The 14351-nt window shown below is 24.8% G+C and overlaps 1 protein-coding gene across 2 annotated transcripts; it reads left to right on the plus strand.

Moving 5' to 3' along the window:
• Positions 1-1157: 1157 nt before the first annotated feature.
• On the plus strand, positions 1158-13444 carry LOC132929214 (myrosinase 1-like). 2 transcript variants are annotated; one of them, XM_060994399.1, is made up of 12 exons: positions 1158-1217; positions 3305-3412; positions 3766-4016; positions 5583-5717; positions 7470-7592; positions 7669-7849; positions 8802-9041; positions 10654-10805; positions 10868-11011; positions 11221-11327; positions 12970-13156; positions 13237-13444. In XM_060994399.1, exons 1-11 carry the CDS (start codon positions 1190-1192, stop codon positions 13124-13126), a joined length of 1626 nt encoding a protein of 541 aa, XP_060850382.1. In that variant the 5' UTR covers positions 1158-1189; the 3' UTR covers positions 13127-13156; positions 13237-13444. The 2 variants fall into 2 exon arrangements, with proteins under 2 accessions (XP_060850382.1, XP_060850383.1); XM_060994400.1 differs by lacking the exon at positions 3305-3412 and having other exon boundaries at positions 1170-1217.
• Positions 13445-14351: the final 907 nt, after the last annotated feature.

The following is a 14351-nucleotide window of genomic DNA, read 5'->3' on the forward strand; positions in this document are numbered from 1 at the left end:
GATCAAAGCAGTGTTGTATTTATGGGTGGGAGTTCCACTCCCCTCCTTTCAGGGATTGATGATTTAAAATAAGAATAGAAAGTTTGATTTCGTTTTATAATTTGACTATAATTATAAATATAAATGAAATAAAATGTAATATATTTTTCAACCACCCCCCCCACAAAAAAAAAATAATAATAATAATAAAAGTTGTAAATATGCGAATGGATCAAAGTTTATGTGCATTATACAGACTAGGTATGTAAAAATTTTACCTGTCGGTTGAACCACGTTATTGTTCTCCAGATCGGCTTTTCCAATTCAAAAAGCTTCTAAGATGTCATACGGATATTACATACATTTTTAATTTCATATGCTGAAGCAGAATTTTTTTCGGAGTATTTCGATACAAAAAAATTAAATTTATAAGTAGTTAGTTAATTAGTAACAAATATTTAATTGCGGGTACCACTATTATATTTATACATTTCGTTTACAGCTAGTTTGTTTATCTGAACTCCAAATTGTAAATATTTTTATAACAATAATTAACTATTTGTTTTAAATTAAATTGTATATTTGTATGTATTAAACTCAATCTACAAGCCCAGCTTAAAGGGTAGGCGACATAGGCCCACGTTTTGGGCGGCAAAATTCAAGTTTTACTAGGTGTGTTTAAACACTTGATCTGAACCTGTTAATCTATGAGTGCAATTACTCTTAAAAAAAATCTTAAAATTGTACCTAATGATAAAATATATTAATATTTTCTATGAAGTTATAACTTTTCGAAAGAATTAGATACTCAAATTAATCAATACAGTTTGTATGCAAGGTGCCTAGGTTACACATCGATCTATCATAAAATCAATGGAGAAATTAAGAAAGTATATAGGTACCTATGAGCAACAAGAAATCCAAGAAAACATATAATGTAATAGCCAATAGGTAATTAAATTAATGTAACTTGGGTCTTAGTCTTAATTCAAGGACTACGTCTGTATACTTGCTATATTCAAGTTGATCATTTGATCTACTTTGATGAATAGTTTTTTTTTTTTAGTTTAAAACTGTCGTCCATGTGACCATATCTGTATGGGGTTATCAAGGATAGTCTGGAGTAAAATATGTTATAAATAACAATTATCAGTTGCATAGATTGTTTAATTGTTGCTTAACTAGGCTATCTACTCGTTAGAAGTGAAAAATGGTCGATCAAAATTTACAATTTGATAGTAAGTATATCATTGTTGATTATAATATAAAAATAGTATTTTTTGAGAATTATAAATTGTTTACTGTAATGCGTTTGTATTAGTAGTATACTAGCTAGACCTATACATCATTAGCGTACACATCTACAAACTTCTCTAGTTCTTATTTTGCGAATAGTCATTAATATGATAATAATATAATATATAAATTTACAACGATTCGCGGGGTACACCGTACACGACTGTATGAATGTAACTATTGTAACTTGTAAGAATTTTTAATGACGTAATGACAAGAATAAAATATTCTATGACTTATCATAATATGCAATTTTTAATTCTCAGATACTTCTTCTAAAATTATTAGCTTATAACTTATGAGATGATATTCACATTTACTAATTAGTAGTCATAAGATGATAATTAAAAAAAGGATGGACAAGTAGGTATCGCTCTGCTGTATAGTAGAGATGGAGAGTAGGTCCTATAATGGATATATTAAATTTGAATGCAATGACAGGTATCATAGCATACGAAAAACAATTCTGAATGTAGATGATTTGTCAGTCTAGGATAATTAGTAGGATATATTATATTATTATTAGCTATATTTAAATTGTAATACATCGTTATTTTACGCGATTTCGTAAAAAATTAAATTTCATGCGCTCATAAAATTGTTCTATATTGACATTGATTTATTTTACAGTTATTTGAAGAAAAAGTTATGGAGAACCTTGTACTAAGGTATAAATCACAAAAATTTTATGAATTTTTAAATTTAAAATTACTTGAAAATTTTCGAGATCTTAACAGCATATTTCGTAAACATTTGAACTTTAAATGCTTATAAACAAAAATGATGACTAACTATTTTTAATTTATTTTTACTACGATAAGTACAACTTATAATAAACCTTCTATTAAACTTTAAAGATTTTTTAGAATGCTAAATTATTTTTATCGGCATTTCAAAAAAAAACTTAGAAAAATCGAAAATTTCAATTGTCAATTAATAGCTTAAAAAAAGTATAAATATTTTGAAAATGTAATAACGCTATTATAAACATTTGGTGATAACTTTAACTATTTACAATGATTCGTTTTTGAGTTACAGCAAAATAAAAAAATTCGATTTTGTCGAAAACTGATTATGCTTAAAAATTCCCGTTTTTTCGTTACTTTTTTAAAAACATAATATTATATCATTGTTAAATCAGTATATTATAATGATTAGTAGATATAGATATAGATAATAAAAATACCAGATATGGCAATATTTTATGTTGTATTTCATAAGTTATATAACTTTTCGATTCCACATGGTTTGAAAAATGAATTTTGCTCAAGTTATTCAACTATAAATTTAAGGATGAGAAATAATAAAAAATGAAAATACTTACATTTTTCGGATTAAAAATAACAAGTTTAACAAGTTGTAAACATTTTATTTGTATCTTTGTGGTTTATTTTGGTTCAATATTAGAATAACTAATACAATTGAATGGAATAATAATGTCTACAATATAGCAAAAATAAAATTATCATGGCTAATTTTGAAGTGTACCTATGTAGTATGTATAGTACTATGGTGTATACACACAGTAGGTATAAGTATAATAGTATATGAGTATGATGTATGCCATAGAAAACTATACTCACGAAACGCCACAGTTGTGTACTTTATACATTTTAAGCTTTTAGATTCTGAATGGAGTCATTTACAATGATGTATCTTTTTTTTTTATCTGTCATCACGTTTTCTAGTAGCAATAGTGCATTAATTTTTGACTTCACTTTACTTAAGGTTAAAAAACCCAACACAAGGTTCTCCATAACTTTTTCTTCAAATAACTGTAAAAAAAAATTCTAGCGTCAATATAGAAAAAATGTTATGAGCGTATGAAATAAAATTTTTTACGAAATCGCGTAAAGTAAAACGATATATTACAAATTACAATTTAAATATAGGTAATAATATGATATATCCTAGACTGACAGATCATTTTCATTCGGAATCATTTTTCGTATATCAATGTTCCATATGTATCTAATTATTATTATCATTATCTAAACATTCTAAACTATTTATTTACTTATTGCATTAGGATTCTCATTAGAACATTATAAATGTAAATACAAACAATTCCCTGGAGAATTTATGCTTGGTACTGCTTCTTCGGCATATCAAATCGAAGGTGCGTGGAATGATGATGGTATGTTTAATTCTTATATTATAAAAAAAAAATACATAAATAACTTCAAAGTAAAATATTTTACTTTGTTATAAAACTATAGGTTCCTTACATCATTTAGAATTTAAAAATTAATATTACATGACGTAGGTATAGAATGATGTTAATATATGTTTTTAGTGTTTTTACTATTTAGTAATTTAGCATTAAAATTTATACATTAAAACAATAAAACCACATTGTACAGTTTTAATGTTGGTTTTAAAGATTTTCAACATAAATTTAAATATTTTTTACTAAATGTTATCTTAATATCTAGATAAAATATTAATTAAGATGAAAATCCAAATTAATTTTGTAATATACTTGAAAAGGAAAAACAGAGAGCATATGGGATCGAATCGCTCACACTAAGCAAGAATTATTTATAGACGAATTAGAGTCAGATGAAAATTTTCCAAAGGTAGATATGATCTCAGAAAATTCATTTTTGTGTATATCGAAAGGAATACCTATGTACAATAAAGTAAATCATAAACAAGGCCGTACAGTTATTACTGGAGATATTGCTTGTAATAGTTATTATAAAATTGATGAAGACGTTGAGCTTCTTAAAGAACTGAAGGTAAGTATTTCATCAATAATAATTAGCTAAAGGTGCTGAAAACAGTCTAAACTTTTAATTTAATATACCGTTTATTAAATTATTATCACAAGTATATCCTCGTATAACATCTAAATTACTATAGTTATTTCTATTACTAAATATGAACACTTTTCAATAGCTAGGAACTTGTTGGTTGTGGATATTATATACCTACCTATCGAATGTCCTATAGGATGTATAGGAGTATACCTATTTTTCTAATGCTCTATCGTAAGATCATATTTAGTTGACATTGCAGAGTTATGTTACTATTTGAAGCCCTGGGATAAAAATGTACAACCACTGCCCCGCCCATCATATAAGCGTATAGGTAGGATTAGGTGTTTAAATTTCCAAATCAGAAAAATGTACAATCATTTATTTTTCTAATCATGTCAAATTGCCAAATTATTCTTATTTTCATTCATAAATTGATAAATTAAAATATTGTATAATGCATACACAATACATATATGTATATGTATAACACGTATATGCTATACTAAGTATATAGTAATGCTACTATAGCATATTAACATACAATTTACTACAAATTACGAGTAGGTACATAGTTATTTTATCAAATAATAAACGCTTGCTTCATAACTTATAACATTGAAAAATAAAACATTATGGATTTTAAGTTCACTCAAAACTCTTTAAAATAAATAACGATTAGAAATTTATAATTTATTAAATTAATTTTTTTTTATCAATTTATCGTTATATAATTCTAATCAATATGTGAATGTGGGTAAATGCCCCTCTCTTTACACGGTCCTGATGTAGACTGTACTACTGTACTACTGTAGTATTGTTGTAATATCATCACAAATATGTATAATAGACATAATTAATTAATTATTTTTTATTATAATATTAATATATTTACATATTACAATAACGTTAATAACTACATGTGAATTTTGTTCTATTATCTATATATTGTTTTTTTGTAAGTCGTGCCGTTTTTATTTAAATATCTTAAATCGTTGAACTCAGTTAGATAAAAAATTTTATGGTATCTGATAAATTTTTTATTTCTTTTTTTAACAGCAATCTAGTTGTAGACTATTAATAATCTATTGAGTTTCTTTATCTACAAAATAATTTACTCTAATCTATTTCTATGACAAGCATTTTACCAAATTATTTCATATTGTTGGAATACTGAAATACTATATTTGAAAGTTAATTTTCATCGAGGGTGTATGTAGACCATGGGTGGGGGGGGGGGGGTGAAGTTAATTTTTCTTGTATACAAACTAAAAATAATTTACTGTTGATTACCTAAATAGGCATACAATGTTAGTATGATATCATTACGATTTACGATCTTAATCAAACGGAAAATTGTTTAAATAAATTATTTAGAAATGTATTATTTAGAAAAAATACGAGCATTTGGGGGGGGGGGGGTGGAAATAATTTTAATTATAATTTTATAATAAAAATACAGGAGAGAAACAAACATTTATTATTTGAAAAAGGGCTAGACAAAGTATTACTTTTGGTTTTTATAAAAATAAATTATATATTTATTAGGTTCAATCATATCGATTTTCATTAAGTTGGCCACGTATCTTACCAAGAGGTGAAGATAGTTACATAAATCCTGCTGGTATTCAATATTACAATCGACTTATTGATAATTTGATTGAGAACAATATAACACCTATAGTAAGTATACCTACTAAAAATATTATTTACTTAGTTTTGTATAAACGTTAATGTTACGTAAAAAATAAGACACTAAAAGAAAAACATTACTTACTGAATATTATTGCTTATGTATATTTTTATTATACAATTATTTATAAGATAAATAAATAAATTATATTGTTAGCTTAGAAATTTGTTGTCCACTTAATTTAATGCTAGGCATTTTAAATTTGGGAATTTATTGATAAAATACATTTTTTTTAAATTTAAAGTTTTTTTTAACTTCATTTAACTCAAAAATTAACACATGACTATCTAAAAAATATCTAAAGTAAAATTTTTTATGACTATATTCAATACTAGCATACCGGTCTCGGCTCCGCCCAAGATTTTAATTATTAATAACTAATTATTTATTAACTTTATCGGACTAAATTTATGCCTAAAACATTCTCTATGATGTCCTCTTTACTTTTAAAAAACTGCACGACGATTGAGTAGTTTCGGAGTTTATCCCGAACATACAAACAACGCTATCATTTTATATATTAGTATGGATTAATTAAATAACCAATTCCATACTAACATTTTAGTATAAACGAAACATTATAATTTATAAGTCATCATAGGTATACTAAAGAACTCGTCTCTTCGAGTGGTTTTTGCTAACTAAACAGACACGCTAGTATAATGTATAAATATAACAATATTAGTACCTAATATATATAGGACCTATGATAATAAAATTGTTGAAATAACATGGTACGGAAAGTATTTTACTTCTCGAAACAATTATCTACTCGCCGATAAAACTCACAAAAGAGAAAAAAGGTCAGGTTACAGGTAGCTGGAAACCCGTGGGCTGCCGTAATAATATATATATAAGTATACAATTTATACATTTATTTTAATTAATAATAACTAATTATTTATTAACTTTATCGGACTAAATTTATGCCCATATCCTTCTCTGTGATGTCCTCTTTAATTTAAAAAAAAATGCACGACGATTGAATAAGTAGTTTCGGAGTTTATCCCGAACATACAAACAAACGCTATCATTTTGTATATTAATATAGAAGTATAGATAACCGCTTTAGAGAGTATTTTAAATAAGAAGCACACAAGTTACTGTAAAGTATTGTTGTATATTAGGCATTAGTATATGCAGATATTTAGTACCTATGGATAATAAATCATAATAAACAAATTATTATTATGATTATAATATTATATTAAATATAGTAGCTATATAGTACTATGGCCAATAAATAATAGGTACTTGCAACAGAGATCACTTTATTTGGTGGTAATTTTTTTTTTTATAGTTGTATTATTATTTATTATGATAGCACACAACTATTTTACAAAAATAAACATTTAAGCTAACGATATTATAATAAAAATATGTAACAATAAGACTACCTAAAAATAAGGATGGTTTTGCATCTATACTTCATACGAATATATGGTAAACAATAAACATAAATTAATATTAAATAGGTACAGAGGTAAGTACCTAAGTAATATCTATACTATTTCTACAAATAAAAAAAATAAAAAAATTTGATGGCACCCCTTAAAGTTTGGTGCTATATAGTCTAAAGTTAGTCCTGACTCAGGTTATTAACATTGCAGAATGCCAGAATATATGAATTCTTTTAAAACATATAACATCTTTATAATATATATATATAGTAAAATATATAGTATAGGTATTAGTGATAGCAATGAAAGTTAAAAATAATTTAAACGTCATGGCCATTTTAGGTGACTATTTATCACTGGGACTTGCCTCAGTGTATACAGGATTTGGGAGGATGGTGTAACAAACAAATAGTAGAGTTCTTCACTCTTTATGCTCGAATAGTTTTCAGAACATTTGGTGATCGTGTATGTAAAAAACATTTTTAATTTATTGATACGATTAAGAATAATTTTTCTAATTAATAAACATACTTTATTTTAGGTGAAATATTGGATAACTATCAATGAGCCTTACTTGGTATCAGAAAGTTATGGAAATGTAAGCGGAGCACCTGCATTAAGCAAAAGTGGTTTTGGGGATTATTTGGCCATACATCATACAATATTAGCACACGCAGCTGCTTACCATATATACAATCGAGAATTTAGACCATTACAAAATGGTTAGTATTCCGACTAAGGGCTGGGGGAGACTGTAATTGGTCGTATTTTAAGGAGCCAAGTATAGGAAAATTGATTTTAGACAGATTTTAATTCATTAGAAAGTTTACTGTATTAATAAATCCGTTTTCAAATTTAAAATCAATCCAATTTTAATGCGACCAAGTTAAGGCGATGATCAATAATCAACATCGGACAAAACTAGTTATTTGGCCAAACTGATCATTGTCTTAACTTGGTTCCATTATAAATTCATGCAGGTTTGGTATTTTAGAAAGCTAATAGGTCTAATTAACTTCTTTTAAAATGACTAACGACTACAGTCCTCTTATTAAGTATAAAAAGGTATATAATTATAATCAGACAGCATTTAGAAATTTTCTACCCAAGAAATAAATATCACTACTCATCAGTATACTAATTCCTAATAACGATCATAATATTGTAAATTATTCAATTATTCTTTCAAGTTTCAATTACATAATATAAGAATATATTATTAATTGTTAGAAAAAAGTTTTTGGAGATTGAGAGGATAAAACCACAATGCATTTAAAAAAAACTCTTTTTCGTTATATCCTCTATATCAGTGGTTTTCAAACTTTTTTTATACACGGCACACCGTAAACTTCAAAAAATTTTCACGGCACACTGACCTTTTTTTGAGATGAACAAAATTGTTTATAATTATATATACATTTAATAAGAAATATGTGATTGATGGGCTAACAAATATTTTTAATTCTTGGACGAATAGTTGACACATACCCGCATTTTCTTATATCACAATTCAGTGCAATCGATAATTTATGGAAAAAGCCGCGGCACCCAGTTTGAAAACCACTGCTCTATATACAGCCCTATTTATGATAAATATAAAATAGTTTTATTTTAACTATTTTATAGCAAAAATGTTATGTTTATTCAAAATTATTAATTAGAATGGCATTGTAGGTCAAATAGGTATAAGCTTAAACATGGAATGGTATTTTCCAAAAAACATAAGTTCCTTAGAAGATCATTACGCTGCCCACCGAGCTCGTATGTGGCAGTTTGGAGTGTTTGCCCACCCGTTATTTTTCGGAGACTATCCTGAAGATGTAAAACAAGGAGTTATGGAAATTAATAAATCTAATGGAATATCAATGAAACGACTGCTTGATTTTAGTGAGAACGAAAAACATAAAATCAAAGGTATTTAATATGAATATTATGAGTACTTATTTAATAAATAATATTTATTAATTATTTGAAACATATAATAATATGAATTATTTAAAAAAAAATGTAAGTGTTAACCACATCAAATATAATAATCTTGTGCCGGCTAACGACTAAAAAAATATTTTTCAAATGAGATTTTAAATTATTATAATAATATAATTACTATTTAACTATAATAAGTTAATAATAGTAATAATACAAAATATTTATAATAGGTATCAGTATGTTAATATTTTTACAAAATTGTGTTGTTATTGGATTAGGCCTTTTATTTAACAAATATATTGTTAAATATCAAAAACCATAGAAAAGAAAAAAACATTTATGCAATACATACATGTTTTAATCAATCTAATCATTTAATCGTTTGTACCCGAGTGTTACTGCTGGGTGACTTCTTTATTCACTTTTTTCATGTCGTTGTTATATTACGCACATATGCTTATTGTAAACTCCATTACAGATTGTATAATGTATATATTCCAATAAATGTTTAAAAAAAAATCTATAATCGTAATTACATATAAAATACCTAATAGGTTAAAGGTACCTATGTTTATTCAGCATTCAGCGTAAGATTGAAAACAATCGTGTTCGTGTATTTAAATATACTTATGTATAATATAGATATATAAAATACATTATTTAACATATATTATAAATTAAAAGTTTTGTATAGAAATTACTAATTAATATAATCCTTACGTATTGTACGTATTATAAATACTAGTATTTATAATCAATGGTATAATTACTAATATACCATAAAATATAGGTACTAAGTGAAATTGGCTGACAAACGGTCTTCGATCAGACTATATAGTATCCAACAATATATATTATTAAATTCAAATTCAACACATACAATACATATAAATATATAACAGTTAATAGTGAATACTTACTAGATACTATTATAGTATTATTACTTAATGGCGAGGTACACTCGACACTTTCTATACAGAATAAACTATAGGTAATATTATAGCAGTTACCTATTTTTCCACTTTTTTTTTGATTGTTTTTGATCGGAGTAAAATATTTTTGTTATTAATAAAAACTGAAATATAATATTACTGTTTACGTATTAATTTTACTTGTGTGATTTCTGTGCTCGTTTTCAATATACTTATATGCTATCATTTTTCTTCTCTTGATTTACTTCAATACATATACAATTATTATATAAAATTAGTATAATAATCAGACAACTATACAGAAACAAATTCTGAGGTAGGGCAGGTTAGGTCCATAAGTAAAATACTGAACAGTTTTATTGTTTATATTTAATTAATAATGCTAAATAAATCCTATATGTGTATATACGTAATTAATCTTATGAAGTTATGATGTTATGTCGTAAAATAATATTTGTTAAAAATATTTCGAATTGATTGAACTACCACCACGACCTAAAAACGTGTTTGATAGGGACGTTTATAATTTTTGAACAGATTAAGTTAGGATACAGTCAACAACATTTTTTCTGATCCCTGTGAATTATACAAGTGAATTATTGTTTTTGAGATTTGATTAAAAAATCATTATATCAATTAATTTAATATTTTATTTTTTTATCCAGGGACATTAGATTTTTTGGGTATCAATCATTATTTTTCGGTGTATGCAACAAAGTTACAGTCAACTCAGAACCAACCATTAAAGACTCTAGATTCTAATTTTGAATTATCATTAATTAAAGAATTTCCTTATTCAAATCCCATGTGGATAAAAGTAAGTACCCGAATTGAAAATATATGATTTTATTTTATTTATTTATGAATATATATATTTAGGAAACTCCCAAAGGCATGCGTAGTTTGTTGTGTTGGATTAGAGATACATATGGAAATCCTAAGATTATTATTACTGAAAATGGCGTTTCAAACAAAAGACGAAACGAAGATGAGGATACATTCATTAAAATAAGATATCATTATGTAAAAATACATTTAAATAGTTCATTCAAATTAAAAAAAAAAGAAATTTAGTAAAACATTTGTTTTATAATACAAATGTGTGTTTAATTAACATTTAAAATTAAGTTTACTGTTTAGATAAATATAATATAATATAAGATTAAAAATATAATAAGTATCTACTATCTATAGGTATACGCCTAAATAAAATTAAAATATCGCATTTTTAGGGTTATTTGAGTGCTGTTCTCAATGCAATATACGAAGATGGGTGTAATGTGATTGGTTATGAAGTCTGGTCATTTTTGGATTCATTTGAGTGGTTTTTTGGATATAGGTAAAGTTATTAAATTAAAATCATCTAAAAAGAGATAGTCAAACGGGTATCGCTCTGTTATATATTAGGTGTCGAATACTTGAATGGTTCACTGTAATGGGTGTATTAAATTTGAATTTAATGATATACCATTGTATACGAATAACGATTCCACGATTCTGAGAGGAAACGATCTATATTACTAAATATATTTCGTGGTATGGTTTTTGATACAGCTATTAAAGTCATTTATTTTACTTTAACAGTATTACGATGAGATCGATGAGTTCAAAATTGATGTTATAATTTTATCCGAAAATGTACTACATTTGTTATATTATTAGTATTTAATTATTATATTAATATATATGTATACCAAATTAATAATTATATATATATATCAACTAAAACTCAAAATGTAATAACAACTTTCTGTAAACACTGTAACACAGTAAAAATAGATACAAAGTTTAAATATACATAGATAATATTAAATTAAAATAAATCATAAATGTCATTGCATGTAGTAAGATTCATATAATAATATAATTTAGGTACGTAAAAGTTATAAGTTCTTACAATTTACGATTAATGTTTTTAAATTATAACAAAATAATTTACATCGTTATTTATTATACATGTAAATTAATATATAATTTCGTCCAAATTTTAACTTAAATTGTCTAAAATATAATTACTTTTAAGTTTTAATATATTTGTAGATTTTATGGTTTTAGTATGAACTACTTGTCTACTTATGAGAAATGTTATATTCAATTTTCAAAAGTTTGATATTAAACGAAAATTTTATAAATTTCTAACTACAAATTAGTTTGCAATTTTTTGTGATATCAAAGAATTTTATTTAAGCAGTTGTTTTTGGGTAAAAATTTTAACTAGTAAGTCCAAAGGGTCATAAAAAACTTATTAAATATGATATTAATACTATAAATTAAACAAAATTATTTGTTATTTCGAGAATTTATCAAAATTCTAACTTTAAAACCTTATAATAAAATATTGTATCTTCTATAACTGTCGACATGTTTTAGTTATTGTAAATTAAAATCTTTTGAAAAACCTTATATTAATATATTTCAAAGCATTTTTAATCATTCATAAATTATTTTCCTATCAGCATTTATAAAAAAAAAAATGAATATTTTAATTATCTATAAATAGTTCAAAAGGGTCAAATTATTTTGAAAATTATACCATTTATAAGAAATAATAATATAAATATTGTAAAAATTATAAGTTTCTACGGTTATTCGTTAATCGTTTTATAAAAATCAGTTTTGTCAAAAACTGGTTTAGTGTAACAATTCTTATAAAAAAAAATTTTTTTGTTTTTATTTTTTCAGTTATAATAATCAAAGTACTAAAATTTTAACCTTCTCCCCTGGTACCCTTAAGTATTAACCTTAATCTAATTTTCTACCAGAAACTACCCCCAAATTTGAAAATTTAAGTATTTTTACAGTTACAAAATAGGTGATAAAAGACAAAAAGTAAAACACATTGTTGTAAAATCGATACATTGAGCTCCTCTCAGAATGTAATAAAAAAAAAAAATTATCGATATTACTTATGAAACTAAAAAATAATAACAATATTATAATATTTAAAACAAAATATCTGTTAAAATACTTTAATGTTTTAGGGAAAAATTTGGAATATACAAAGTTGATTTCAATGACCAGAATCGTTCTAGATATCCAAAGAAATCATTACAGTTTTTTAAGCAGTTATTTCAAACAAAAACCTTACCTGATGTATTAGATGATTTGTATTGTGAAAATAATACTATAGCAAAATAGATCATTTTAAAGCAAAACTAAATGCCTCGAGTAAGTAAAAACTAAACAAAAATAATGCTTTCTTAAAATTTACTTTGTTATAGCTATTTTACTTATTATTTTAATTGCAGGTTAATCAAAAATCCACTTATTGACAAGATGCTGAAATAATATATTTTACTACACGAATATACATTTTTTTTATATACCTTATACTTATATATAAGTTATTTGTCTGTTCTGCAGTAACAGTGTATTACTATTATATAAGTTCATGGAAAATACTTGCATATTTTACTTAATGCGATGAAAATAAAATATAAATATAAGATCTTGAAATATGTAAATGTACTCATAATAGTTAAATCATTATTTTAGCATAAAATTTTTTATTTATTTGGTTTGACTATTATTAAACATTGATTTGTATTTTCTGTTCTGGCGTTTCTGCATTAATTAATTGATGATATACACAAGATTTCATTAGCCAATATACGTCAATGGCTATAATTTAAGTAAAAAACACAGAATAAATTAAAAATATTGGAACATTTATTATTCCTAATATGATAAATTGATTGATATTATTTCATGAGTATAAAAGCAGATTATAGTTAAGTTGTGAACTTACAAAGAAATATTAAACTCCAAATTAAGAAACACACTCGAGGTACATATAATCTGACCAATTCAAATTTCAAACTAAAAAACAAAATTAACAACATATTATAGTATGATATATTTCAAACTTTTCGATATAATACTATTATACACCTAAAATTATTATTATTATAATGAAGAATTTGTTCTTGAATTATTTGAGAATTTATTAGAGGTGTCCCCTGGTACGTAAGTATAAAATAAATGCAATAGCTAGATTCTATTTCTATTGGTATTCTAAAATCTAAATTTCGTTGTGATTTGTCACAAGGTATCGCTGCTTTTGTATAGTTAGAACAATAAATAAAAATGTATAATAAACCTTATTAAGAACAAATAGTACAATATTTCAGCAAAGAGGCAAAATCAAAAATATTGTATGCGTTAAAAACAATGGTAGTAATGTAAATTCTCAACCGATAATCGATATAAGTAGTCCGGATACTAGATAGTACGTATATATAATATTATGTATATAAGTATACCTACTTAATATTTCAGTTTATTTTTAAACTAATTTGAATATACGAAGTGTTTATTTGATAAATACCCAAACAAAATTCTACTATAAATTATATTTAAAAAC

Source organism: Rhopalosiphum padi, chromosome 4 (assembly GCF_020882245.1).
Source record: "Rhopalosiphum padi isolate XX-2018 chromosome 4, ASM2088224v1, whole genome shotgun sequence".
NCBI lineage: Eukaryota > Metazoa > Arthropoda > Insecta > Hemiptera > Aphididae > Rhopalosiphum > Rhopalosiphum padi.

Bases quoted from the DNA above. Each gene is read 5' to 3' on its own strand.
- LOC132929214 (XM_060994399.1), top strand. From the start codon at position 1,190: ATGGTCGATCAAAATTTACAATTTGATA. The intron at 1,218-3,304 runs GTAAGTATATCA...TTATTGCATTAG, and splicing joins TCAAAATTTACAATTTGATA to GATTCTCATTAGAACATTAT. The intron at 3,413-3,765 runs GTATGTTTAATT...ATACTTGAAAAG, and splicing joins AGGTGCGTGGAATGATGATG to GAAAAACAGAGAGCATATGG.